The sequence below is a fragment of the Fusarium venenatum genome, assembly GCF_020744135.1.
Source record: "Fusarium venenatum strain MPI-CAGE-CH-0201 chromosome Unknown EDB82scaffold_1, whole genome shotgun sequence".
NCBI lineage: Eukaryota > Fungi > Ascomycota > Sordariomycetes > Hypocreales > Nectriaceae > Fusarium > Fusarium venenatum.
Window position 1 is genome coordinate 11,193,731 of NW_027072129.1, and position 27,010 is coordinate 11,220,740.

General features: G+C 47.0%; 11 protein-coding genes across 11 annotated transcripts; 5 read left to right on the forward strand and 6 right to left on the reverse strand.

The window, feature by feature from the left end:
- Positions 1–278: 278 nt before the first annotated feature.
- Positions 279–1,213, reverse strand: EDB82DRAFT_493625 (uncharacterized protein). Its single transcript, XM_065608436.1, has 2 exons — positions 624–1,213; positions 279–555 (listed from the first exon to the last, which is right to left on the reverse strand). The coding sequence occupies exon 1, from the start codon at positions 1,072–1,074 to the stop codon at positions 748–750; it is 327 nt and encodes a 108-aa protein (XP_065466034.1). The 5' UTR covers positions 1,075–1,213; the 3' UTR covers positions 279–555; positions 624–747.
- Positions 1,214–1,481: 268 nt separating this feature from the next.
- EDB82DRAFT_493627 (uncharacterized protein) lies at positions 1,482–2,177 on the reverse strand. The gene has a single exon (XM_065608437.1). It carries the CDS (start codon positions 2,054–2,056, stop codon positions 1,832–1,834), a length of 225 nt encoding a protein of 74 aa, XP_065466035.1. The 5' UTR covers positions 2,057–2,177; the 3' UTR covers positions 1,482–1,831.
- A 2,139-nt stretch (positions 2,178–4,316) lies between these two features.
- EDB82DRAFT_493630 (peptidase S8/S53 domain-containing protein) lies at positions 4,317–6,371 on the forward strand. The gene is made up of 2 exons (XM_025730987.2): positions 4,317–4,873; positions 4,927–6,371. The coding sequence occupies exons 1-2, from the start codon at positions 4,505–4,507 to the stop codon at positions 6,160–6,162; spliced, it is 1,605 nt and encodes a 534-aa protein (XP_025587493.1). The 5' UTR covers positions 4,317–4,504; the 3' UTR covers positions 6,163–6,371.
- An 810-nt stretch (positions 6,372–7,181) lies between these two features.
- EDB82DRAFT_473122 (uncharacterized protein) lies at positions 7,182–9,458 on the forward strand (the record flags this gene model as incomplete). Its single annotated transcript, XM_025730976.1, has 1 exon — positions 7,182–9,458. The coding sequence occupies one exon, from the start codon at positions 7,182–7,184 to the stop codon at positions 9,456–9,458; it is 2,277 nt and encodes a 758-aa protein (XP_025587492.1).
- Positions 9,459–9,829: 371 nt separating this feature from the next.
- On the reverse strand, positions 9,830–11,754 carry EDB82DRAFT_117075. Its single transcript, XM_025730965.2, has one exon. It carries the CDS (start codon positions 11,554–11,556, stop codon positions 9,931–9,933), a length of 1,626 nt encoding a protein of 541 aa, XP_025587491.2. The 5' UTR covers positions 11,557–11,754; the 3' UTR covers positions 9,830–9,930.
- Positions 11,755–13,395: 1,641 nt separating this feature from the next.
- On the forward strand, positions 13,396–14,980 carry EDB82DRAFT_552893 (major facilitator superfamily domain-containing protein; the record flags this gene model as incomplete). The annotated part of the gene is made up of 3 exons (XM_025730943.2): positions 13,396–13,564; positions 13,620–13,717; positions 13,765–14,980. 3 exons carry the CDS (start codon positions 13,396–13,398, stop codon positions 14,836–14,838), a joined length of 1,341 nt encoding a protein of 446 aa, XP_025587489.1. The 3' UTR covers positions 14,839–14,980.
- A 1,202-nt stretch (positions 14,981–16,182) lies between these two features.
- On the reverse strand, positions 16,183–18,028 carry EDB82DRAFT_493646 (uncharacterized protein). Its single transcript, XM_025730932.2, has 4 exons — positions 17,728–18,028; positions 17,225–17,677; positions 16,768–17,176; positions 16,183–16,712 (listed from the first exon to the last, which is right to left on the reverse strand). The coding sequence occupies exons 1-4, from the start codon at positions 17,750–17,752 to the stop codon at positions 16,223–16,225; spliced, it is 1,377 nt and encodes a 458-aa protein (XP_025587488.1). The 5' UTR covers positions 17,753–18,028; the 3' UTR covers positions 16,183–16,222.
- Positions 18,029–19,296: 1,268 nt separating this feature from the next.
- On the forward strand, positions 19,297–20,735 carry EDB82DRAFT_454570 (major facilitator superfamily domain-containing protein; the record flags this gene model as incomplete). Its single annotated transcript, XM_025730920.2, has 3 exons — positions 19,297–19,346; positions 19,401–20,187; positions 20,235–20,735. The coding sequence occupies 3 exons, from the start codon at positions 19,297–19,299 to the stop codon at positions 20,733–20,735; spliced, it is 1,338 nt and encodes a 445-aa protein (XP_025587487.2).
- A 24-nt stretch (positions 20,736–20,759) lies between these two features.
- Positions 20,760–22,475, reverse strand: EDB82DRAFT_424870 (uncharacterized protein; the record flags this gene model as incomplete). The annotated part of the gene is made up of 1 exon (XM_025730909.1): positions 20,760–22,475. One exon carries the CDS (start codon positions 22,473–22,475, stop codon positions 20,760–20,762), a length of 1,716 nt encoding a protein of 571 aa, XP_025587486.1.
- Positions 22,476–22,905: 430 nt separating this feature from the next.
- EDB82DRAFT_117168 (uncharacterized protein) lies at positions 22,906–23,734 on the forward strand. The gene has a single exon (XM_025730898.2). It carries the CDS (start codon positions 23,163–23,165, stop codon positions 23,493–23,495), a length of 333 nt encoding a protein of 110 aa, XP_025587485.1. The 5' UTR covers positions 22,906–23,162; the 3' UTR covers positions 23,496–23,734.
- Positions 23,735–23,899: 165 nt separating this feature from the next.
- On the reverse strand, positions 23,900–26,031 carry EDB82DRAFT_454576 (uncharacterized protein). Its single transcript, XM_025730887.2, has 3 exons — positions 25,779–26,031; positions 24,972–25,685; positions 23,900–24,920 (listed from the first exon to the last, which is right to left on the reverse strand). Exons 1-3 carry the CDS (start codon positions 25,813–25,815, stop codon positions 23,974–23,976), a joined length of 1,698 nt encoding a protein of 565 aa, XP_025587484.1. The 5' UTR covers positions 25,816–26,031; the 3' UTR covers positions 23,900–23,973.
- Between the last annotated feature and the right edge of the window lie 979 nt (positions 26,032–27,010).

Below are 27,010 nucleotides of genomic sequence, written 5' to 3' on the forward strand. Positions count from 1 at the left end.
TCTTGATAAGTTGCTTTCGCTGGGTATCGGAGGAAACGTATCGAGACTCGTCCAAAACAAAACACTGGGAGCTGAGAAATTAGCGAAGTTGTCGAAACAATCGGTCACCCACTGAACTGGAGCCTGCACTTACCTGTGCTCAATGCTGTAACTTAATGGGGGGTCAGCCTTGGAGGAGGGTGTGGCGGTGGTGTGGCGGTGGCCCCTCCTCAGTTTTGATGGATCTTCTGAGCTGACGAAGCTCGAGTAATGCTATTGGAGTGACATGTACGCGTGCGCATGATTAAAGTCCTGTACACCCGCGCGCCGCGTAAAGTGGAGGGTGCAATGGAAGTAGTTGACTGGTGTTGAAGCATTGAATTCAAGATGACAATATTGGACATAATGGCACAAATGGATTCCTTATCCGACGCTGCAACTGCCACTGGAACCCTACAAGTATTGTGTGTCAACGCCATAACGCGAAGCATTCAGGGGCAGAGATGCTTGTCTAAGTGATGATAAAGGGCCGAAAGAGGAAACAATTCCCAGAGCACAGAGTATATTTGATCAAACGTCGCTTCATTATTAACCTCATCCTTGTTCTAAAGGTTTGCATACACTGACCAGTAGTCTCTGAGCAGGACTTCTACAGCAGCTACAGAACACCGCTAGCGGACAGCAATGAAAGCCATCACAGATGCTTATTCCAACACTCCAGTTCCCTTATCTTCACTTCATAGCCTTCACTTGACGCCTTATCCTTTTTCAAATAGCCTTTCCAACAACTCTGACAATCTTGGGCTTGTTCGAATTATAATTGACATCGTGCGTACTCGCGCTAAACTTTGGCAAGTGCACCGTTAAGTCGTAGCTGTCGCCCTCCTCATCGTAGAAAGTGTACGCATAGGGATCGTCGGTATGGATTTTAATTTCGTACTTGTACCAGTAGGCCCAGTCATTTCGCTCGACGGAAGCCATAAAGATACCGGTCTTTTTGTAGAAGTCGCCGTTTTTGTCGAACCACATCAATGGGGACTCTTGCTTTGGCTCCCAGTTCACCTCAATATCGAAGTCATGACGGGGATAAGGCATTGTGATGATAATTGTATAGTGGATGAAATGAGTAGAGAGGTGTTTGTGGTAGCTTGTAGTCAAATGAGGTGATAACTGAGCTTTGTTGCTGCTGCTGCTACTACATCCAGGAGAGCATCTTCTTGTCCTCTTATATACATTTCCATATCTTACAAATCGGTCGAGACCAAAGCAATAGCATCGGCTAAAACATGTCGTCTGTGAATAGTCACGGTTAGCCCGTGTGGTTCAGCTGAACTTGCAAGCAATTAGATGCATATGCACAACGCCGTGGCGAGCTGAACCACATCTTATTGTCCTCTTATACAAGTTTTTATATATCATGATCGGTCGAGACCTGAGCGAGAACACAATAAACCAATTTTTTATGAACAGTAACGGTTAGCCGAGCAGTTCAGCTGGACTTATGAGCATCAGATCCATCTCAATAGTGCTGTGGCTAGCTGAGTTATACCCCTGCATGTGGGTGAGTCTGTCGAATCGTGGGTACAATACCAGAACTAATGCCCAAATGTCTCATGAGACCAGCTATTTCAGACCTCTCTACTACAAGTATGTGACTCCTCCTCGACCTTACAGCTTCAATTTTTCTCTCGCCATCCTCTTTGCGTCAAAGGCCTCCAATCTCTGTGCCCTCCGTGTGTGAGATTCTCAACGCCTTCTAGAGATATGTGTGTACTCGTTCCTCACCACCAATTCGACCTTGCCTCACTAGATTCCAAGGATACAGACCTGTATGTTACTATCCATATCACCATCAGAAGAAGGTGTATCGTCTTTTGCTTGATGCCAAAAAGTAAAAACCATTACTTGGTACGATTCCGAGTCTGAAGGTAAGGAACTGGCACAAGGCACCGCCTAACCGTAAGAATGGACATCCAGTACAGTCATTCACAGGTGAGAGATAGCGAAGGAAGAAGCCATTGAGAATATAGCTGGTCGGTAATAAGGATACCCGATTTAAGGTTGCTATTTCCAACATGGCGCTCTTGAGACACGCGTGTTTTTAGCGAACACACGCCGTGTTTTAATGACGTCGCGATTCTAGTGCAGGGTAGATTCAACAACATGAGATGGAAATCTGAAGTTGGGTGAGACGAGCCATAACAATCGTGATCAGAATATTTAAAAGCTTAAATTACTTTGACTACTATTATTTCTATCTGTGCCACTCTGGTATTGCACGTTGGGCAGCCTTCTGTCCATTTAATCTGTGTCGCCTGAGGCATTGAAAGGCTCAACTTCGCGGAGCTCCCCGTGTGTACTCAGCTTCATTGTGGCCTGCAAGACTTCGCGATTGCGTATCGTAAAATGAATCAATATTTCTCAAATATAATACCAGGCAAAAGGCGGAGTTTTTCATTAACCGAAATGTACTGCATACGTGTAATGATGATTTGTCTCGCATAGCAAATGCATTGTCCAAGTGGTAATTCGTGACTTGTTAAAGCAAGACTTCATCAATACTTGATTATTACTGGGAAAATAAGAGAACTAACTACATCTGATAGCTCGTCTTTTCCCTTGATGGCAGAAGATTACAACTGGTCAAAGAAGGTCAAGTCGTGATGCGCTCTTGTCAAACGGGAACCTTGACGGCTTGAGCACCTTTGAGCACTATCAGCACCTAGCTTTGTTTACCTACGGATGTCCATAATGTGACGCGGATCCTTGAATGTGTTGAAACAACAGAAGTTCCGAGGTCCGCTTATCGTTATCTCAAAAAGGCAAGTATCGGTATCGGTATCGGTATCAGTATCAGCTTATCAAGCGGATACGAATTGATAGACCGTCAGACTGCATCTGTTGAATTCTGCCTGGAATGATGAGCCAAAGCGGTGTTGAATGGCGTTATCTGACGGGATAGTCATGGCATCTGAGTTGCTTGGAAGTGGAGAGCTCTCCAGGGTTAGCTTCAGGGACTTCAAAATGCAGACGCGCTATGTACCTCATCCGGGCTACCGGGCTTGGAGCTCAGTGCATGATAAAGTGCACTGGCCATCATGTTCCATATTGGCATATCATGTTTTGAATGGATATGCTGAAATACGGAGTGAACTGGCAATGCATATTGCTCACCGAATCATGACGTCTTCCCTGTCGCGTATTGTCTTTCCAAGGAACAACCTCCCTGAGTCAAAATGTCACTCTTAACCCCAGGAACGGACTGGGGGATGAGGCGCTGTCGGCGTTGGCTTGGAGCGAACAGCGCTTCAGTTTTAGTTGAGACATGGGCAGGCACGTGCCAGGGACGTCGTCTGACTCGATGGATCAGGCGGATCAGGTCAGTGGGGACCAATCGGAGCCAAATCCCTCCCCGCATTTTGCTTTCTTGCACTGGGTAAAGCTACACCTGCTTTTGGCTGCAGGCACCGCAAACTGGAAGGTACCGTACCTTGTTGAAGCTCTAGCTGTCTGGGTGGATATTGACACTGCGCTATCAAGATACTTCGATCGGCTAGAGGAAGTACAGTGTTTCTTAGCTTGCGCAGCCATGATGTACTGTGCCCGAACACGGCTGAGTAGCTGTAATGGATCGCCATCAGCCTTGGGTGAAGCAGGCACCTCTCTGTATCCAGCAGACTGGATGATGGTTTACCTACGAAGATGTTTGTTTGCAATAGAGTTCCCACAAGCTTTCATCACAGAGGCATCAGCGAGAACAGGCACCAGGCTCAACAATTTGAGTTCAGTGGTTGCCATCGCTCCCTGTAGAATGTCATCCATGAGCCATGACCATGACTCGAGGCGAGGCGGACAAACACGACCGGGTTATCAGCCGTCAACAAGATGAGGCAATCATCTACCATCAGTTGACCTCGGAAGCATCAAAATGGCGGTAAACAATAGGAGAAAGACACTCGTAACGAGTGCAGATTGCTTTCGGTTCGTTTTCTAGAGATCTTCCAATGAATCACATCCATCATGACCATTCCTCAGGTTCAGACAGCCGGGTTAGAAACCGCCTCGGCCTTGCATTCAAAGGTACCGTGTGTCTCTAAACTTTGACACGGACTGTCATGATAGCTTACATGTACCTTGAGCACGATATGCCGTTATCGCATTGCCTCGGTGACGGCCATTGGCTCTGTAGGACAAACGCTAAACCGAATTAGGGGCTCAGCCACTGTGTTATCGCCCATCCTAGCGATGGATGCGTCACACCCTCCTGCCCTCCCCCAGGCCCGCTGAGGCAACTGGAGCTGTCGCACGCAGCTTGCGATTGCTTATCTACCCCAGGTCCTGCCGCCATCACTTCTTCTTCCTTTCATCATCCCATCCATATCCATCATCACCCTCTCCATCCTTTACAGCATCGATCTTGTCTGATTTTATTAATACAGACGGTCGAGGACATCACTTTGTCCACTTGTTTTTGTCTTTGAGTCGCAGGTAGACACAATTTCCGAGCTTTGCGCGTTTCGTCATCATGAAGTCCGCTCTCACTCTCTCCGTGGCCGCTGTCGCCAGCGCTGCCTCTTTCAGCGTCGGCACCGTCCACGACAAGGCCGCTCCCATCCTCAGCTCCATCGAAGCCGAGACCATCCCAGACTCGTACATCATCAAGTTCAAGGACCACGTCGATGAGCGTGCTGCCTCCAACCACCACATGTGGGTTCAGGACACCCACACCAACGGCGAGTCTGAGCGCCTGGAGCTGCGAAAGCGATCCTCCATTCCCTTCACAGACAAGACATTCTCTGGCTTGAAGCACACCTTTGACATTGGTGAGGCCTTCAAGGGCTACGCCGGCCACTTTGACGAGTCCATGATCGAGAAGGTCCGAAACCACCCTGACGTAAGTACCTCTTTTATGCCTCATGAATCATCACAAGCTAACCATCCATCCAGGTCGAGTACATCGAGCGCGACACTCTTGTCCACACCATGGTCCCTGTCTCCAACAAGGACATGATCACTGAGGACAAGTGCGACGGCGAGACCGAGCGATCAGCTCCTTGGGGTCTTGCCCGTGTCTCCCACCGTAACACCCTCAACTTCGGTACCTTCAACAAGTACCTCTACTCCTCCGATGGTGGTGAGGGTGTTGATGCCTACATCGTCGACACTGGTACCAACATCGACCACGTTGACTTTGAGGGTCGTGCTAAATGGGGCAAGACCATTCCTTCCGGCGACGCCGACGAGGATGGCAACGGTCACGGTACTCACTGCTCTGGTACTGTCGCCGGTAAGAAGTACGGTGTTGCCAAGAAGGCCCACGTCTACGCTGTCAAGGTCCTCCGATCTAACGGCTCCGGATCCATGTCCGACGTTGTCAAGGGTGTCGAGTTTGCTGCCACCAGCCATCTTGAGCAGAAGAAGAAGGCCAAGGATGGTAAGCGTAAGGGCTTTAAAGGCTCTGTCGCCAACATGTCCCTTGGTGGTGGCAAGACCCAGGCTCTCGATGCTGCCGTCAACGCTGCTGTCCGCACTGGTGTTCACTTTGCCGTCGCTGCTGGCAACGACAACGCCGATGCCTGCAACTACTCCCCCGCTGCCGCTTCTGAGCCCGTCACTGTCGGTGCCTCTGCTATTGATGACAGCCGTGCCTACTTCTCCAACTACGGAAAGTGCACTGACATCTTCGCCCCTGGTCTGAACATTATGTCCACCTGGATCGGTAACAAGTACGCCGTCAACACCATCTCTGGTACCTCTATGGCCTCTCCCCATATTGCTGGTCTCCTGGCCTACTACCTCTCTCTCCAGCCCGCTGAGGACTCCGAGTACGCTCTTGCTTCCATCACCCCCAAGAAGCTCAAGGAGAACCTCATCTCCGTTGCCACCGAGAACGCCCTTTCCGATATTCCCTCCGACACCCCCAACCTGCTCGCCTGGAACGGTGGTGGCTGCAGCGACTACAAGAAGATCGTCGAGGCTGGTAGCTACAAGGTCAACAAGGCTGCTCCTTCTTCTCGCGTTGAGAACATCAAGCACGCCGTTGAGCACGAGGTCGATGTTGTCTCTGGCAAGCTGACCACTGGCGCTAAGGAGCTTGGCTCCAAGGCCGAGAAGTTCTCCAAGAAGATCCACGAGCTCGTCGATGAGGAGCTCGAGCAGTTCATCAAGGAGCTCAACATGTAAGATCATAATCTTATCATGGTGTAATGGTTACGCATATGTTTGTTGGGATTACGGATGGCATTGGCTTTAGTTTGGGTACATGATATTGATGTTGGCGCTTGCTTTTTATGATGACCAGTTGTCATCGCGCGCCATTGCATGGGTTAGTTTATGAGAGCAAACTGCATTTAGGCATTGCTCATTATTACAATAAATCTCTTATCTAAGCGCAATTTTTCCAGATTCCCTGTGATTGTTCATGTGTTCCATGTATGTCCTTGTAGCCACCTCTCGCTCCACGGGCGGCACGATTGGCTTCCGCCATCCTGCTCACTTGCAAATAGTTCCCTCGTCCTGCTTACGCTACCTGTTTCTTCCCGCAACACTCATTCATTGCATTTGACAACTAATCCTAGGTATGTCAAGCCCACCAAGTGGGCAGCAGAAAGTTGGCCCAAGTCGTGGAGTACATCAACAAACAACCTGACAGTCTGGTCTAAGTAGCATAAGCTGGCCTACTAATTTCGTCTCTTAGGCTTCCAGCGCAGCTTTTCTCATACCCTGAGACCTTCCATGTTTTCGCTCACTCGTATCTGGTGCCACCGTCATCTATCACTCTCTTTTGGGGTCCATGCTAACCCGTCGTCAATAGTGTTTATTCTCACAACTACCACCTTATGTCTTCGTTTGTTGCCTGCGTTGCCTACTGGTTTATCATGGCGGCGATCAACTCCTACCGTTCTACTTTCTCAAGCAGCCATCATGGAAGCAAAAGAATTGATCACTGGAAGCATAAGAGACGAAATTAGTAGATAAGTTTATGCTGTAGGCCATGCTTCTCAGACTACTTATTTTTGTACCCTAAGACTTGAGGCCAACCTTTCTGCTACCTTGCTGAAGTAGTTCCTTCCTCCTTCCCTTCCAAAGGTATTTGTTCCTTCCTTCCTCTCTTCTGCCATGGCTTCGCTCGCTCTTATCTGGTGTCTTCGCCGGCCGTTAATCTCCTTTTTACACCTACAACCTCAAACCATTCGTTCGAGATGCTTCGCCGTAATAGCTCTCGAAACACCACGCGCCGCCCGCTCAGCCGGAGCAAATCGACCGCATCTGTTGCCCGAAGCCCCATTCGGGATCTGGAGTCTATTGACCCTGTAAAAGCTGAACGGGACGCTAATCTTGCTGCGGTCTTATCCTATTATCGAGCCAAAGACCAGGCTGACGAAAAAGCAAAAAATGTCTCCCTTACACGACGTTACCTAGAGACCCTGCAGCCACCCAACGGCCAGTGTCACAACACTCAAGAAGATGTTGTTTCTTCCTCATCCCACCAAAAGGTCAGAAAATCTCGATCCATGATGGTTTCGTCGCACGCTTCAGACCTGCGCCCGCGCTCTTCGCCTCTGCCGCCCACGAGCGGTGATGAGGAGCAGCAACTGAAAGATGCGCGACCCAAATCAGCGGCGCTCCGAGCCGCCACATCTATGAGTTTCCTCCGAAGCAGACGAAAGACGGCGGCTTCTCGTGCGAGTCACATCGAAGTCAGCGACGCGGCACTCCGACTCGCCAGAGAGAGGTTCCAACAGATACAAGAGGAAGAGGCGAAGCAGATGGGATCTACGCTATCGCGACCAAAGACCAGAGAGAGCCAACGCTCTACAACCCTCCGCAAATCCCTCCGCAACACTAGCAACACTTCCACCGCATTTACAACGTTTTCCACCAACAGCGCCTACGTTTCCAAGCAACATGTGATCCGAAACACGGCACGCAAAGTCTCACATGGCTTGAGGTCAAAGTTGCGAGGTCTTTTCGGTAAAGGAAAGAGCGAAGACTCTCAGGAACACGACCCATGCGCGACAGAGAGGGATTTTGATGTAGAGAGCTGTCTGCATGTTGGGGACACTGAGGCAATGGAAGAAGCATCTATGTTCCAGGTGACAGCACACGTTCCTTCGTTGCACGATGTACCTTCGAATAAAAAGCTCAGGTCTCGCAAAGGCAGCGTGGAGAGCTTTGGTGATCACTGTGTTTCTGACGATAGGTCTCGTGTCACCAGCTGGACGAACTCGATGACAGACACGAGTCAAGGAACCGAGGAAAGACAGCGTCTTTCCGTCATCAAAGAGAATGACTTCAAGCAATGGCCCGCTCATTCCACCATTCGGCGCGTTCGACCTGACGACGACTGCAAGGGCCATGAGCATGAGCGACAGTCTTCGATATCAAGTTCGGTCACAGAAGTCCCAGACAAAGACTCGAATTATGCGACCGAGACAACTGGGCAAGGGTACACTGGCTGTGATTGGAATGACGACAAAGCGAGTTCCGACCAGCGCACTGTGCTACTCGATGAACTTGATCCTCACAAGACCATCAGTCATCGAAGTTCTGCTTTTTTTGGGAGCCCTTCTCGTCAGTCGGTGAGATCGCCAAGCCCCTACCGTCGTGCAATTCGGGAGATGAATTCTTCTGAAGAGGTAAATGGTTTATTGGGATCACAATATCTTCATTCCCTATCGACCTTGAACCTACCAGCCCGACAATACAGCAACCCGGGTTCAGATAAGGACTATCACGCCATAGACGTTGACAGCGTTTATTCCTTTTATGCGGATGATGTAATCCCAGTACCTCCAGCCATATCTCCAGCGATAGGGTCAAATGTTTTCGAGCAATCTCCCGATCGAAGGTACACCCGCCGGCCATCACCAGAGATCTCAATCTATTCGCCAGCTAACGAACACCAACGTGACACATCCACCGCCAGCTCAGTGGAATGGAAGACCTGGTTGAGCTCGAAAGTGTCCAAACTTGAAGGCCCCACGACCCCAACTAGACGCAAGCAAGAGACCGGCGCCCTGCCACCACTGGGCCACCTCAGAGAGTTGGCTTCAATGGGCTCTACTCCAGAGCTCTCTGTAACAGCCAAATGTACACCAAACCGAAGCCCTCTGGGTAGTGTAAAGGGAAACGCCCAAGCATTTCCTGACAACAGCCCAACAAGACTACCGCGCCGAGCTGGTACCGTATACAACGAGAACTTGGCACCGAATTACGAGAAGACGACCGATAAAGAGAGAACACCTTCCATACCACGTCGGAGCACTTTGCGAGCAGTACCTTCGCTCCCAAGTGTTGACACGCGAGGGAATTTGATGGAGACAGGACCGAAAAGAGAAATGCAACGAATGAGGTCCATGAACACGTTAGGTCGTCTGAACTCGACACCGGAAGAGACTAAACGACGCTCCCGCACACCTGGGTGGCAAGGCTCACCAACCAGATCAAGCCCTGGTATTAACGGACGACACCGATAGAGTTACTTGTCGACTAGATCACGAGCAATGTTGGAGAAGCCAGGAGAAGCAACAAGAGATGCAGAGCAGAGAGCTCAGGCGATGGGTAGCAAGACAATGGTGGACATGTTTCTGAGTAGCCGGCGCAATCGTAAAGATGGAAGCAGTGGACTGGGGAGTTCATCAGCGGCGTTTCTGTGACGTACGGCAGGCCGACTTGGAGTCTTGTTTTATAGATATGAGTCATGCGAAAAACGAGAGTACATGGGTAATGGCTAGGCAAGGCTACACATAGACCCATAGACTTGTATATAAATTAGCAGAAGGGAAGCTTGACGACAAAGGCATACCTAGTAATACGATAATACTGTTATGAAAGTCATGGTATGAACTGTCTATGTGTCCTATCAATGTGGTATGATACTCGTCAAATGTTGTGATTGATGTGCTGTGATCCAAATTGCTAAATACATATAATACAAAAGACATGCTACTAGTCATTATGTTCTCTCTTCTTGAGAGGGCTTACATGTACCTCCCAGTACTTGGCATACTCCTTGGGAAATGTGTCTTCCCTCCCATCCACCCACTCCCCATACTTCTCATGCGTCACAGCCTCGCCAAGCACACCTTGCTTGGTACCATTCTTTGTAAAATCCAGAAAATCCAGCGTCACTTTAACATACTCCCCAAGAGCCTTGCGCACATCCGCAGTCGCGCCCGTAGCGAAATTGAGGAGGAGCGGTTGTAGCAGCGGCGCATCAGTCACGCTGGGATGCGCTGTTCCAATGCTGGTTAGAAACCACGCTGCGCCTACTTTGTCGCGTACACCACGTACTATTTCGGCGACGGTATCAAAGTGTGGTCGGCCGTAGAAAATACTGTGTGTTTTGGACCATGAGTTGGAGTGTACGACGAGAAGAGGAACCGGGATCTCGGTGTTGAGTTGGCCGCTCGATTTACCCGGGTCGAGGGCGATACCGCCGATGGCTGGGTTGGCGGATGTGGTGTTTGCGGTTTTGAGGGCTTGGAGAGCTCCGGTTGCGCCGTATGAGTGGCCGTTTATGGTGAGGTGGTTAAAGTCGAGACGGTTAGACCATGAGTCGAGGTTTTGTCCTTCGTGGCGAGAGTTGGAGGTGAAGATTTTCGAGCCTTTGCCGTCGTTGACATCTTGTAGAACACGAATAGCTTGTAGGATTTCTTCTGTACGAACAGCTAACTGTTCTTGCTTGAGAATGGTGTCGTTCATGGGTCGACTAGATTGAAGATCCTTTTCCTTGATGAGGAATACAGGTCTGTCCTTTTTATTCTTGATCTGGACCATTGTGCCGGGACAGCTACCGTCGCGATGTTCGAGCGCAGCGATGACATGTCCGTGACTGGCTAATTCGCCTATGTAGTGTGTGTAATCCGTTCTCGAACTCACAGAGCCGTGGGAAAATACCATGACGGGAAACTTGTCGTCGGAATCGAGAATGGGTGTGTCAACCTTGGCAGGGATCTTGATACTACCGACCAAAAGCCATAGCGCAAAAGTAAAGATTGGACGGACGATAAAGTTGTTTACGCCTGCGGCGCGAGCGTAGCCTTCTGCTGTAAGACCAATCGGTTTCGGAACCCAAGGATGCAACGCAGCGCGCGAAGCAGCGCCTTGAACGGTGGGATAATACACAGTAAACAAAACAGTCTCGACTTCAAACGCTGGTTTTCCGGTTTCTTTAAGGATAGTATCGGAGATACGTTTCGGTTTGTCAAGTGGAATCTCGAGATCAATCGCTCCGACGTCATGAGGACCAGAGTATGCAGGTAATCGCGACGAAAAGAAGGGCTGCCATGTGATGAAGCAGTAAACGACGTAAATGCCTATAACCGAGAATGTTATATAGCGCCATGTTAGACGTGGTCGGAGGATATTTTTAAGGCGTTGGAATATGCGTGATGATGGTAGGCGGGAAAAGAATGTTGATGGTCTTGGATCTAGCCATCGTGGTTTAGGCTGTGGAGATGAAGAAGAAGAAGAAGACATTATGAGCGGGAGATCCGGATCTGAATCTGAGGGTGTCGGGGAGAGGGAGTTTAGTTCTAGATCCAAAGAGTTTGGGGATTGAGATCGGGGCATGATATTATTTATTAAAAGAGTAAGCTGTAAGCGCTTGTAGTGACTGATTGATGTGATGATGTCGTTGATTGAGATTAGAGTCAAAGTGGGCTGGAGGCTTGTTTTTGACGATGACGCAAGTGGGTCGGATTATATCCGGACGATACGTATTCCCGGAGACAAAAAAACTACCTTAATGAATCTTGGGGTACAAAAATAAGTAGTTTAAGGACCATAGCCTAGAGAGAATAAAATGACCTACTAATTTCGTCTCTTATGCTTCTAGCGTAAACACCGTGCCTTGGTAAAGGCCATGAGACCTTGGACGTATCCTTGTTTCATTGAGTATGTTTACTTGATATGCATATCTCACTGAATCAGAGACTGTATGCATTTAATTTATCTCACAGACGTCGTCAGCAGATGTAAGAAGACGTGGGTGGTTGACTCACTGGTGGTTGAGTTGATCTTGGAGAGATGAAGTACGAAGTGGTATATGGATTGCGTTTGGTGCTTCTCGTACTTTTTAGCAAAAATTGTGCTTGATCACCTAGGTATGTAGAGCTGGTGGTGGTTTGTTTACGATTTTCCAAGTCTAATATCACCTTTTCCCCCGCTCTGAATCCTTAAGTAACAGAACGCAATGCCCAAAGAAGTAACCGTATTCTCACGCATATTTGGTAGTTTTTCACGATTTCCAAAGTCTAATACCGATATTATTTTCTCTCTGCAGCTTTAAGTTATTGAGGGTAGGGCTCAAAGATAGCCTTATTCTCACACAATATATAAATACTGTGACCTGCTCAGCAGTCCACTTCTTCTTCTACCTTCAACATAACTTAAGATAACACCACTAATCGACCATCACACCAAGCTGCCACTTAGCTTCCTCAATTTTCCCTGCCATAGTCTCTATTGTTGACACCTATCCCAGTTACAATAATATGAAGGCTGAACGCAGGAACCTGCATGAACCATATTGTTGCCAAGTGTCCCCTCTTCTGAATGCCTCAATTAGCCCTGCCCTCGAAGAAGCTGGGCTTAATGACCTTGTCCTGTTGAAAGTAGCTACTGCTTTATCCTTTGGCTTGCTAATATGCCTTTCTACTGAGGGGATTTGGTGTAAGCAGGTTGTCCGTTAACAACCATATTAATAAGTCAAGCTCTGCTTGGCAAATTGATATGACCTTTAACAGCTGCAGCCTGTTTCCCCCCCATTCTATTAACAGGCTGCTTGGTTTATATGGCTAAGGCCCTTTAGTCTACAATATTAAGTAAGCCATCGCGAAATTTTAAGACACCGAGAGGCTTGACAAGCTTCGTCAGGGAGCCATTGACCTTGGCAAGGCCGTTGCATTCTCTGCCTATACAGAGGTTAATGGCCTCCTGACGAATCTTGTCAGGTCTCTTGATGTTTTGAAATTTTGCGATAGCTTGCTTTGATGTCTTTAGACTGAAGGGTTTTATATGGATAGAGTAGTATACCAAATCCCCTCAGTAGAAAGGCATATTAGCAAGCCAAAGGAGAAGAGGTAGCTACGTTTAACATACTAAGGTCATCATCTCTTTCACCTCTTGTTTTCAGATGACTGATATTTAATTTCTACGTCTCGGCGGTACTATTAGCTGAAGAAACTGCTTGAATTTGGGAAGGAGTTTGGAATTCCATGAGGAAGAGCAAACAGGGTCTTTCTAGCGATAAAGTTTTCACTCAGGGCACCAATGTCAAGACTCCACTCGGAAAGCCACCCGATGTCGGATTAAGGGCGCAACTGACAACTCAAGGCGTAATGCATGTACCATAAAAGAAATTAATCCTCGTTCAGAGAACAGAAAAATAGACAATTAATATCATTAATCATGAGTCAAACATCAATTGAGTTGCGGGCTCGTGAAGAAGGATCTTTACAAACTGAAGATCTGGATCTCACGAGTACTCATGAATTCTCTCCACTACCGCCTGTAGATGGTGGCAAAGATGCTTGGTTCTTCCTTGCCGCTTCATTCATGGTTGAAGCTCTGACCTGGGGTGAGTTAAGTTCATAAATATGTTTGTTGATACATTGGTATTGATACAGGTCCAGGCTTTCCGTTTGCTTTTGGTGTCTTTCAGGATTACTACAGTACCAATGCACCTTTTGAAGGATCATCAGCTATTGCTGTGATTGGTACCTGTGCAATGGTATGCCTCTTGAACCATACTATCAGACACCCGCTTACCATTTCCAGGGAATAATGTATCTTGGTCTTCCTTTTGTAATGACCCTTCAACGTCTCTACCCAAAGCAAAGCCGCTGGTCTCCGATGATAGGACTCTTCATCATGTGCATCGCCCTCGCGCTGAGTTCCTTTTCGCAAAACACCACACATCTCATCCTCACACAAGGAATACTCTACGCTATAGGTGGATCGATATCCTACTGTCCATGTCTGTTGTATATGGACCAGTGGTTTGCTAAGAAAAAGGGCTTTGCGTTTGGAGTTATGTGGTCAGGCACCGGACTCGCTGGCTTTGCGTTACCACTACTTTTTGAGAAATTTCTCAATGACTATGGCTTCCGCACTACATTGAGAATATGGTCTGTCTCTCTTTTTGTGCTAACGTTGCCATTGGCGTATTTTATCAAGCCGCGTCTTCCGTACTCTGCTACGAGACATATTAATCCTCTGAAGCTGGGCTTTGCGATAAAACGCAACTTTATGCTTCATCAACTCGCCAATATTACTCAAGCGTTGGGATTCTTTTTGCCGGGGATTTACCTTCCGTCGTATGCCCGAACAGCTCTTGGGGCTGGGACATTTGCTTCAGCTTTGACGGTTTTGCTGATCAATGTTGCTTCAGTGTTTGGTTGTGTGGCTATGGGTGCACTTACAGATCGTCTACACGTCACGAATTGTTTCATGATATCTGCTATCGGAACAGCACTCAGCACATTTCTTCTCTGGGGATTTTCGACTAATTTACCTGTTCTGTACATTTTTTGCGTGGCGTACGGGATCTTTGCAGGCTCTTACACCACCGCGTGGACCGGAATCATGCACATGGTATCGACTTCTGTTGGAGATAGCAGCACTGGAAGATCATTTGATCCGGCCATGGTATTGGGTGTTTTATCTGCAGGAAGAGGGATCGGGAATCTAGTATCTGGACCACTCAGCGGGGCGTTGATCAAGGGTATGCCGTTTCAGGGTCAAGCAGCTGGGGGATACGGAACGGGATATGGTTCGTTGATTATCTTTACCGGTGTTACGGGTTTGGCTAGTGGTGCTACGTTTCTCTTTAGAAGGATTGGGTGGGTGTGAATTGCCTGCCGCGAATCGAGACATGGGTCGTGTATCTCAAGATGGGGGTAACTTGGTTAGAGAAACAACTCAAATTAGGGTAAAGAATGACTCGGCCGATTAAAATTGGATCTCAATGTCTTGAAGAAGAAAAACATGGAATTCAAATAGTGGCATAAGGAACCAATCATTGTTCCTTACAAGAGGCTTAGCTTTATTTGACACGCGACTAGAAGGTCACTTACTCACGGCAGATTATGGAAGTGGATTGATTACACAATTATGACACGATTCTGATGCTCAACTTTCGGTGAAGAATAGAGCTCAAGGTATGGGAATATTCTGGACCACAGTATTTTTAGCTTTTGCTATTGCGTTACTATTAAATATGAGACGCATCAATGATTATTTGATGACCATCTTTTTTTTGGTAGTACTTAATACCGCATCACATGTACCCTTTTTCTTCTGCCATATATTTATTTAATTTTGGTACTTTCTCTCTTTCATGCCTACAATCTGGTTATAAAAGAGATATAACAAAAGACGACGTATTCACTCATATCCAACTATTGTCATTCAATCATCATGGCGAAACAAGACCCAAATCAAAAGACACGTACAAATCATGGTCAAAATTACGAAACAGAGAACGAAAAGCTCAGATCCAAGATTCGCCATTTGAGTAGCGAGATAGAGATCATGCAGACTCTTCTGGACAACCACAAACACTGTTCCAAATATCGTCAAAATTTATTATCGAAGATGGATTCGAAAGCTGGAGAAACATCTCTCAAGTGTCCAGCTTGAACAACGACACAGTCAAAACAGTCACTTTATTGCGATGGAGACAGGGTTCAGCCTGGTGCTAACTCTGTTACGGCAGTGGCGCAAACAAAGCCGTGGATTTTATCTGATTGTTGGGAATTGGAATGCAGGAAGAGCTGAGATTATGGGATGGATTTGGAACTTTTGATATATCGATGATACCTCAGACTGAATGGATGGACGGATGAGTGGACTTAAATTAGATTGATGTCCTAGATATATGTAGCCTTTACTCAACACGAACCTTGCGACACTGAACTTTCGATAAATTTATTCATCCCTTTTGCCCCTTTTACCCTTGCCCTCGGTCGACGTATATAAATTACAGCGCATGATCAAAGACTCATATCATGTCTGACCTGGAGTCCACACTTTCTTGGCAAGACATGTGATCGTCGATGTGATCATGACTCGGAGGCGCCACCGGGCCTTTTCATTGGTTCATGTCAGTATGACGGATCGGGATTGTACCAAGACTAAACTCAAACGTATACAGTGCAAATCTAACACTTGATGGGGTTGGCTTCCAAAGTATGATGGTAAATCTGGCATGTTGCTTGGGTGGTATTTATGTCATCTACATGATAAGAATCGGTGTCTCACTACTGACAATCTCAGTCCATCTCCTCTGACCTTGCATACCCCAAATCGTCTTCAACGCTTTCACAGCAACAGGAATACTTCCGAAACTCGTCACACTATACAAATCCGCCAATCTAGTTGAGAAAAACTCCCTGTGCTCTGGCAAAACACTCTCTGCCGCTGCTACAAAGTACGTCCACACAAGCGCGTGAACGCCTTTGGTAGAAGCATCTAGGTTGAGCACCTTTTGACGTAGTTGCTCGACGAGATGGATGGACTCTTCATCAGAGAGGGATGATTCGGCGCGGCGCCGGTAGATGCTGCAGGCGTCGAAGATGGCGGAGCGGATTACTTCAATATTGGGTAAGTGCTCTGAGTCTGGGGGGAGTTCGGGATAGGACATGAAGTCTAGGTATGCTTCTGGGCCGGTGAGTACTTGTAGACCTTTGGATTCGTTGGCTAGCGGAACACCAAAGAGTTGAAACCTATGAACAAAGTCCAATTAGTCTTACGTCACTCAAAGAGGAAGTGTCTGCTTACATCTTGATTTGCTGAAGAAAGAAGTCTTTCAAACTCGGCGGCAGCATTGTTATCCAATCCGGATACGACGTGAGACAATTCAACATCTCGAGAAGATATGTGTAATTATCCGCTCCTGTGATCGTCTCCCCAACAAGAAGTACCAAGATAGTGGCCAGGATATACGGATTGAAAAGCTGCTCCGGGCTGAGTTGTAGAGAATCACGCCGTAGTTTCTGGACGATTGCTTGATGGCCTGTTTCGGCGACGTGTTGTAACCTAGGGTCTTTCTGACCGAGGTGAAACGCTGACACGACAGACACAGCTTGTGCGAGGTTGTCGTCGTGGTATGCTAGTGGTAGGATGACATCCCTGTATCCATTGCTGTTTGAGTCGAGGACAACCATGTGTGAGGCTATTATCTCGGAGACTAGTCTTTGTTAGAGAATGGATTCTTGGGAAATATGTTGGAACGTACAATGACTAAACATCTTTCTTGTTTGTGAACTTGACACTGCGTTGAGAGCTGGGTGAATCGTGATACGATGAGCATACGGTACAACAGCCCTTGGACTCGAGTCAAAAGAGTCATCAGATGATGGTGAAGCAACATCATCCGAAGAAGCAGAGTCTGTATGTTGCAACGTCGTAGGACTATTCCTCCCTTGACCGTTTCTCACGCGATCCTTTCTAAACCGTTTTCCAGGTTCAACCCATCGAAAGGACTTTTCAGGCTGATTAGGACTTGGTTCAGAAGAAGACGTTGTGGTAGTAAAAGTCAATGTCATGGGTGTTGCTGTGGTAGCCATGTGGCTGCTAAACCGGCACCGTAGACCCTGGCCGGAGCAGGAAATACCCTTCTTTTGGCACTTGAGACATTCTGGTTCTGTTTTGTCACACTTGAGACGCCTTTTGCAGCATTCGTAACACCCTATTTGCTAAAGTTAGTTTGTGTTTATAGAGTTAAGGTTGGTGTATTACCGTTGTTTCTTTTGGCAAGCGACATTGAATGGGAAGAGTAATGGGGTCTTCTCGCTCTTTTACCGCTTTTGGTGATTCAAGTCGATCTTTCCGGAGCGGAGCGAAATCTATATCTTTAATATATTCTCTTTCTCCTTTGTTCTACTGACCTTTCGCGATGCATCTTGTCGGCAGTTTGCTTCTATCCGCTGTGCTGAGAGGTACGCAGTGGGTATGAGGAATGCGCATAGGGGCTGTGCGATAGAGTTTAGAGGTCAGAGCGCTAAGAATTGGTCTAGAACTCTTAGACTTTGGATGATGGATGTCTGTCTACTAGAAAAAGCAAAGTCTAACCCGGATGAATTACAAAAAGCACCGATGTAATTCTTGAATTGAACTAATTGTAATAGGAAGGTATTGGTATTTGACATTCCAATTCATTATTTCCGATATTGTTCGGTAATTACTCAATACATCATCACCCAAACCGTTGCCCCTGTCGCCCCAACATGTTCAGAAGACTCACCACCAGTCCACCACACAACACACAAGCCATGGCGCAACGCCAGAAATGACCAATTGATGACGAATCAACACCAGAAGAACAATAGAAGGAACTCTAGAAGGATTCGATTACCACCCATGTCATCTACCGTGCCCTACGAGACACATGTTTTGCTCTGTCCATCAGCCGCAACTGGTAGCACTAAACCCAGCGAGGCAATTCAAGCCACACTGTCCAATCAAACAATTCGGGTCTCCCGTAAAACGTTGCGATCTACCCGTTTAACCGCGGAGATGGGATGAAAATTTGATATCTGGAGGCTACAACTCTTCGGAGAAGGGGAACTCTTAGGGAAAGGCTCGGTTAGGTACGTCTTGATCTAGAAATAGATGGTTCATCCGGGTAATGATTCCAGAAAGCTGGATTACCAGTCTGTTGGTATCGTTAGTATGTGGCTTTATTAGACTTTGAGACGTAAACCAGGCGGCCGGTTCCGACCACTCCCATAGTCAACTGTTGGTGTATACGCCAGCTCGATCGATCCCCACGGGGAATTGGAAGCTTTGATATCGGAATCAGGAACCGATAATTAACTCCAGTTCAAGTGATGGGTAGTGGAGTATAGGGCTGACCTCCAAGTTGACTCCAACCTGTCTGGTGTCAAGCAGTTCGTGCCGCATGTGGGGAGGTTCATGTATGCCGATCTAGCCCAAGTTGTCTATCGTTGACTCCAGTATCGGTAACTTCGCTACCTTGTCTCAAGATAACAAACTCATCATTCATTCGTACCGTAGCAATAGCTATCTCCATCTCCCCACTAAACAACACGACTCTACCCGCTTATCTTGAACATCATCCACTAATATCCTCGGGCGAATGTCACCCGAACCGAAATTTCAAGAGAATTTTTCAGTGGAGACTTGATGGTATAAGTAGTTATTCCCGGTTCAATATAAGGAGAAGAAAGAAGCGGTATCGGTGCACGTACTCTTACTCTGTAAACATAACATGATTCCGACTTTTGTTACTCCCCTACTCTACAAAATATACTGTTTCCTAAATCATACTCTTGAATCACCGTGAAAATGGCTGTGAAATCATCTCAATATGAAGAACCAACCTTTGAACCCATGACGTGAGTTTGTCACTGCAACATTACCACATGGATGAATGTACTCACAGCAAACAGGAGAATGGGGACTCTTCGTCGTGAAGGAACGCGCTCAGAGATGCAAGATCTTGAAATCATCGCTTCAGCAGGTGCTTCTTTTCGACCAGGCGACATTCCTCCTCCTCCAGATGGTGGCCTTCAAGCTTGGACACAAGTAGCTATGGGTTGGATTGCCATCTTTGCAACCTGGGGTTACGTCAACTCATTTGGTAGTTTCCAAGCCCATTACACGTCCACCCTCCCCCAGACACCGTTCCAGATCTCATGGATTGGATCAATCCAGGTTTGGTTTACTTTCTTCGGAAGTGCCTTTTCTGGAAGATTGCTCGACGCTGGGTTCTGGGTTCCTACTTTTCTCGTAGGCTCGACATTACAACTCGTGGGAATTTTTACTATGAGCTTGTCCACTTCGTACTGGCATCTCATGATTACCCAGGGCGTTGTTACGGGTATTGGTGGAGGCATCATCTTTGCCCCTTCGCTAGCTCTGGTGGCGACGTACTTTGAGAAACGAAGAGGTATAGCCATCGGTCTCGTCACGACGGGTAATTCTCTGGGTGGAACTGTTTATCCTCTCGTTGTGCGAACGTTGCTCCCATCGATTGGGTTCTCATGGACGGCGAGAGTGCTTGGATTTATTAACCTAATAGGCTTTGCGCTTGTGGCTGTTTTCATGAGGCCTAGACTTCCACCGAGACAAACGGGACCTATCATTGACTGGACGGCGTTTAAAGATATGCTTTATCTTTGCTACGTGAGCGGCTTGTTCTTTTTTGTGTGGTCTGTTTACTACACCTTCTACTATGTGAGTTTCCTTTACCCGATACAAGAGTCTGGTCACTAATGATACAGCTTGCATCTTTTGGACAAGATGAAATCGGCATGTCATTCTCTGACTCATCTCTTCTCACAACAATCATCAACGCCGTCGGTCTTCCAACTCGAGTTTTAATTCCCTTCCTCGCTGATAGAATCGGTCCTTTAAACACCATCGCACCAGCTGGCATGTGTGTAGCCATCGCTGCATACACATGGCTAGCAGTCCACAACGAGACAGGCGTTTACGTCTTTTCTATATTCTACGGTATAGCATCGGGAGCGTTCCAGAGTCTCATGCCAACAGGTGTTGCCAGTATCACAAAGAGACTCGACACTATTGGCACGAGAATGGGAATGTGTTTCAGTCTCATTTCCTTTGCGGGTTTGTCTGGACCGCCTATTGGTGGTTTGCTGCAGTCGAAGAGTTTGGAAGGGGCACATGTTTGGGCTGCTCTGTCAAGTACACTCGCTGCAGTTCTGCTTGTTCTCACAAGAGTATTGAAAGTAGGATGGAAGGTGAAGACTCGATGTTAATTTAGCTACGGACATATATAATGTTTAATCAAAGTCATAGAACTTCCAATCGGCTTTAAAGTCCTTGGAAAGTTCCTCTTCCAGAATCAAAGCCTTTACCATCTCAATAGGTAACCCACCAGTCCTCAAAATCGCATCGTGGTACTCCTTTTGTGTCATCTTTCCACTATTAACAGCCATTTCTCTCAACTTCCACAACTGCAAAGCACCCAGCATATATCCAGCCTGATAAAGCGGCGAATAAGTCCCCTCCACGGATCGTCTCACTTCGCCCTCTGCATTACTCCTCTCATGATTAATCCTGTCAACGAGTAGATCAACAGCTTCTTGAGCCGTCATCTCACCCAAGTGAAACTTGAGAGAAAAGATGATTCGCAAACACCGATGCATGCGCCACCAAAGAGCCCCGATTCGATTCTCAGGCGAATGATGGAAATCATCTCTATCGTAGAATAGAAACTCCCAGTATAAAGCCCAACCCTCTACAAAAAAGGGAGTATCGAAGATTTGTTTCCGGTGCGAGTTATACCGATCGGCCATGTAAAGCTGCAGCCTGTGACCAGGAAACATCTCATGGAATGCAGTGGCTTTGGCGAAATGTTTGTTATTGCCGCGCATGACCATGAGTTTAAGATCGTGCTCCATTGAAACAACAGGGTACGAGACTTGAATCGTTGGACCGCCGAGAAAGAATGGCGATACCTTTTGACGTTCTGCGTCGATCATTATCATGCGCCATGTTGAGTTCGACAAAGGAGGAACAGTAACCAGATCGCGTTCCGTGACGAAGAGACTTCCTTCGACGATCAAGCTGCGTACATATTCTGTTTGTTTTCCAGGATCAACATAATCGTTCTTGACGTGCTCAAGCGCTTTCTTCCATTCTTTTCCATATCCGAGAGCTTCAGATTGTTTTATCATTTCCTTTTCACACCATTTAAATTCTTGATTGCCGATTTCGATGAGTTCTTCAGGTGTGTATGGAATCATTTCTGCTTCGAGTTCAACTTCTAGACCTTTGCGACCGATGGGTTCGCCGACGATGATATCTTGTCCATCCTTTTGATTCATTCCTGCGAGTTCTGTTTGGACGACGGTGAGATACTCTGTGAGGGATGAGTTGGCAGCTTGCCATGGCGTGGTAACCCAAAAGTCGAAAAGGGGATCGTAGGTAGAGTAAAAGGTGAACCACTCTTCCAAACCGTCCAGAAGACCTGTGATGGCTTTGGTGGCGAGATAGCCGGTTGTTTCGGTGACGTTGAAACCACCGTCTCGTACCTTTGTCTGAACACGACCGATGGACTTTGTGATATTGTTCAATAGACCAGCTGTTTCTTTCGCCTTCATCGGCTCAACATCTTGTCTCGCTTCAAGAAGACCGACAAGATCCCCTGCGAAGGGAATAAGTGGCTCATAGCTCTTTTTAGACGTCTTTTGAAGATCCAGATTGTTAAGCTGTCGTGTGTGAAATGTGTTGAGCATGATATAATCCACTTTGCCTTCTTGGTCGAGACTCTCAAAGTCAATCTCGTCAAGAAGATCTTGTTCATTCTTGTGATAATCTTCTAAGGCTTCGTAGCGACGCGATGCAAAGTCAATATTGTAGAACTCGTTAAGTTCACCAAGATCTGCTTCTGTACGTATGACATGATCTGTCATGGACACATTGTGACCGCCAAGAGCTAGTAGGCCAAGTCCAAGTGAGGCGCTGAAGTGACTACCCACTGCAGCCAAAGACATGTCGAGAGGTTGTTGATATGCGTGTGAATTATGAATATGCAGGTCTCCCATGACTGCATTGAACAGGAGATAAACACAGATATTTATACTCTCATTTATCATTGTCTGGTGCTACAATTCGTCTCCTTCGTGAGATGAGGCAGGGTTCCCCGCTCAACGATATAGAGGCACTTTTGGTAGTCATACAAGGATACAGATAAACTCTTTTTGGTAGGTAAAGTTGTTTCATACGTCATTGGAACGAGGTTAAATGTGATTCTAATCTGTTTGTATCTTTGCAGGAAACGTTGCATGCATAGCCGAGGAGGGAAGGACAAGGTTGTCATATCTTGATCGTCTTATGTTTCCCGCGGGGAAGTTGATGCATCGGGATAAGACATTTACAGATTCCTCCAACGAGATGGATGGCAGAGATTTGGTATTAGAGGTATAGGATCAACTACAATGTTTGTGTAACACACATCTTTACACTCAAAGTGTAGTCACATACAGATATCCATGGCACTTGATTTAAGCATACTTACTCGATCAATCTCCAATCTCGATCCTCTTTATTCATTAGTCTCTCCCTGTCTCAATGTCATATTGTAGATCTCACGTCAGCACAATAATACGCGGTGCCTGTCGTATATCAAGTCGCTTTCCTAAACTTCAAGTCCTCCTACAACTTACAAGCTACACCTAAGAATGGCAGTCGAAAACCCTTTCTCAGTCTTTCCAAGGGAGATCAGGGACAAGATCTACAATTACGCCCTGCAGGACACAAAATTTTCAAACTTTCTCGCGCACAAGACAGCTTATACTCCGCAGAGAGCGGCTATTCTTTACATCAACGACGCTATCGCAAACGATGTCAAACATCTATTGTACCGAGACCATGAGATGGTAGTTCACATCGCCCAACCCCGTCGCTACACAGAGGGACCAACAGGCTATCTCTCCCACGTCCAAAACTGCTCAAACCTGATGAAGCAGCGCTCACATACCTTTGTCGCCGAGCTGTGGCGTTCTCAATATTAGCGATTAGATCCTTCGTATGAAGGTTGTAATGATAGCGAAGAGGAATTTGGGAGGAATGTAGGACCAGACTTTATTCCTGCGATTGCTGGCGATGACGATGGAGAGTTGCTGGGTAGGAAATTCTTTGGTGAATTGGCTGCCGTGCAACCGGAATTACCAAATCTCAAAAAGATTGATATTAATTGCTGGATTGTGATCTGGTTAGGATTTAGCAAACACTGGAAACAGCCGCTTGACCAGTATAACGGAACGAGAATGGGACACCATACTGACGTATCTTGTGGTGAACCACAATAAAGGGATTCTGATATATTGGGTTTCACTCTAGTAATATGTCCACAAAGACATATTGTCACGATTACAACAGTGGTAATTCGAAGAATAAACATATAGTCGACTTATAAATTTGATAAACCGCATGTATAAAACCACGCTATACATTCATATGCCTACTAACTTCTAACGTCATAACTCATATCTAAGCAAGGTCATACTCGGCAATAATCTTCTCAGCAGCCGTCATACCTGTCACATAAGCAACAGACTGAATATGACAATTAGCCAAAACAGGCACAACACCCATATCCGCCACACGCAATCCCTCGAAACCGATAACCTTGAAGTCACTATCAACCACAGCCTCAGGGTCATCCTTCTTTCCCATCTTGGTCGTACCGCACATGTGCCAGCTAGAAGAGATGGTCGCTCTCCAATGCGCAAGAAGCTCTTCGTCTGAATCACCCTGGGGACCGACCATGGTGTCGACGTTGTTCTTGACGTAGTTCTCATGCTTGACGAGACGGAATGCATCGCGGAGAGACTCAATGGCTACGCGACGATCGAAAGGTGAAGATAAGAACTTGGGGTCGAACTTGAGAGGGACGTTGGGATCGGATGACTGGAGTGTTACTTCACCTTGACTCTGCGCGTTATAGTAAAACACGAGAATGCAAGAGTAGTTGAGGTTATCATCCGGGAACTGAGGAATAAACCAATGAATAGGAAAGTGTGTCAGAATCTCATAATGAGGCACAGTTTCCTTCATGAGATAGGTCTGTTCCTGAGCAGGAAGCGCCTTGAACTCTTCCGACTGGACAAGCTTGTCAAGCTTGAACCAGCCAATACCCAACTCACAGGCAAACTTTGTCCAGGGACCTGTTCCGTCGCGGCGCCACTGCTCGAGGGCTTCGTCCATGGCTTTCTTGTCGCCGTAGAAGGGCTTGCGAGCTGTGTCGCCTTCTTTGCGGGTATAGACGAGGGGTGTGAACATGTGGTCGCGTAGACCTTGGCCGACGCGAGGGACGTCCTTTACAACGGGGATGTTGAATTGGGAGAGTTGATCTTTGGGACCGATTCCTGAGTGCATGAGGATGCTGGGGGTGTTGAGGGCTCCGGCTGAGAGGATGACTTCCTTTGAAGCAAAGTCTGAAACTTGTTAGCTTGAGAACTGGTCTTGTTCAGTGTGGGATGGCTTACACTTCTTTCCATTGACTTCAACTCCAACAGCCTTGTTTCCCTCGAGAATTACTCGCTGCACAGAAGAATCTGTCAATACAGTCAAGTTCTCAGGCTTAGGTTCCAACAGATCATTAGCTGTAGACCTTCGTCCCTTGTGACTCGAGTTGATCAGAACAGACATTCCAAGAGGGTTGCCAGAGTTGTGATCAGGGTTCAGTGGAAAGCCTGCATCCTCAAAGAGGTCAAGAACGGGAGGAAGATCCTTCTCCCACTCACTCGCATACCCAACATGAAGTTTTCCCTCACTTCCATGATCCTCACTCTTGGGAGCAGCATACTTCTTGTCAATACCCTCAGGTAGAGCACCGTGAAAGTTCTCAAGACTCTTATATCTCTTTTGGATCTTCTCCCAAGAGTATGAATCATCACCGACGATACGCGCCCACTCTTCGTAATCGTCACGAGCACCAACGCTGTAAACACCAAAGTTGATAGCGCTGGAACCACCAAGACCTTTTCCGCGAGAGTAATCCAGCTCTCGGCTATCAGCGAATTCCTGAGGCGTCGTCTTGTAGCCCCAGTTCATGTCCTTGTTCATAAAAGTGAGCCATCGCTGACCGTCAACGCGCAGGTTGCGGTCTTCGTTTGTGCCACCAGCTTCAAGGAGAAGAACACTGGGTTTCTTGGCTGACGAGGCCAGACCTGCTGCGACGGAGCTTCCAGCTGGACCACCTGTAGAGAAAAAGGTTAGCGTTGTGCAGATCAATTGGCAATAGTGTGGGAATCGAGTCATTGCGAACGGACGGTGGCGGGGGAATAACGGACCTCCTACGACAATAAAGTCATAACTTGATGCAGCCATTTTGTAGATCTTTGTGAGTGTGTGATAAGTAAAATGTGTTCAATTGGATGATAAAGGGTTGTGCGATTCAGTCCGACTTAATTATGAGGCGATGGTATGAGATTGCTTAATGTTGATATGAGAATACGAGGTTTAAAAGATGAGGGATCAAGATGAGGGGGAAGGGGTTACGAGAGGAGCTATATACTTGTGTAGTTACAATTGCCCCATCAAGACAAGTCAAGTTTAAGTGACACGCAATGCAGTGCAAGCTGAGCAATTTCATTGTTTGGGTTTAGTTATGCATCCACGATAAAACCCCCTCATTAGTTAACCTGGGGGCAGGGTAGGGCGTTGGTGACTAGGGCGTCAACGACTACTTTAGTATAGTGTAACGTTCGCCAAGTCCCTCATGCTGTATTTAGGTAGTACGAAACAAGACCAGTGTCAAGACAACGATACTGTCTGTTGGTTTGGTTGTTGTTGGGCATAAAGGTTATGGAGTAAGCGGGGATTACGCATTGATACATGGCGGGAATGGGCGGGTGCTAATGCCTTTTAGACTCTTTTCGTCGCTGTAGGTCTCAGGGGTTTCTGTCGATCATGGATTCTTTTATAATGGGGCAATTTGGTTACATCAGCTACAAGGAGTAATGTACCCAGGTAGATATCTACAAGATACTTCTGTCAAAACAGTTGTTTCGTTCTTGATTCAGTTTACATATAAGCGGGCTATTATAACAAGCAAGCCATGTCTTATATAATACACCAACATACATAAATAGTTTCGAATCTGACCTGACCTGACATTGACTGCCGAGAAATAGACCCGCTTTAGGACAAGGGTCTCACATAATCTACCTACGGTAAGACGGCAGACAATCCTTGAATATGGATGGCGAACGGTCATTTTGGTTGAATGTCACATTGAGACATTCAAGGATTAACAAATGCAAATCACTTTGTTTCCCACACGTGGTCTTTCGTCTTCATTTATCACGTCTTGAATCAGTTTCTATCATCGAGATTACCGGACGCCACATAACCGAGGTCTCGGTACACATGGTACAGCTATAGAGATGCATCAACTATTTTGACAGAATCTCTTAGCGACCGGTACGCTATCACTGGGTTATCCCACTAATACTTGCCTCTTAAAACCGGCGGGTTTACCGACCAAAACCTGTTCTCCCAGTGGCCAAAGCACCTATACTCC

Bases quoted from the DNA above. Each gene is read 5' to 3' on its own strand.
- EDB82DRAFT_493646 (XM_025730932.2), bottom strand. From the start codon at position 17,752: ATGTCGCTTGCCAAAAGAAACAACG. The intron at 17,678-17,727 runs GTAATACACCAA...TTTAGCAAATAG, and splicing joins GCTTGCCAAAAGAAACAACG to GGTGTTACGAATGCTGCAAA. The intron at 17,177-17,224 runs GTACGTTCCAAC...AACAAAGACTAG, and splicing joins AAGAAAGATGTTTAGTCATT to TCTCCGAGATAATAGCCTCA.
- EDB82DRAFT_117075 (XM_025730965.2), bottom strand. From the start codon at position 11,556: ATGCCCCGATCTCAATCCCCAAACTCTTTGGATCTAGAACTAAACTCC.
- EDB82DRAFT_454576 (XM_025730887.2), bottom strand. From the start codon at position 25,815: ATGGCTGCATCAAGTTATGACTTTATTGTCGTAGGAG. The intron at 25,686-25,778 runs GTCCGTTATTCC...TTTTCTCTACAG, and splicing joins TGACTTTATTGTCGTAGGAG to GTGGTCCAGCTGGAAGCTCC. The intron at 24,921-24,971 runs GTAAGCCATCCC...AACAAGTTTCAG, and splicing joins TGAAGTCAATGGAAAGAAGT to ACTTTGCTTCAAAGGAAGTC.
- EDB82DRAFT_117168 (XM_025730898.2), top strand. From the start codon at position 23,163: ATGGCAGTCGAAAACCCTTTCTCAGTCTTTCCAAGGGAGATCAGGGAC.
- EDB82DRAFT_493625 (XM_065608436.1), bottom strand. From the start codon at position 1,074: ATGCCTTATCCCCGTCATGACTTCGATATTGAGGTGAACTGGGAGCCA.
- EDB82DRAFT_493630 (XM_025730987.2), top strand. From the start codon at position 4,505: ATGAAGTCCGCTCTCACTCTCTCCGTGGCCGCTGTCGCCAGCGCTGCC. The intron at 4,874-4,926 runs GTAAGTACCTCT...CCATCCATCCAG, and splicing joins AGGTCCGAAACCACCCTGAC to GTCGAGTACATCGAGCGCGA.
- EDB82DRAFT_493627 (XM_065608437.1), bottom strand. From the start codon at position 2,056: ATGTTGGAAATAGCAACCTTAAATCGGGTATCCTTATTACCGACCAGC.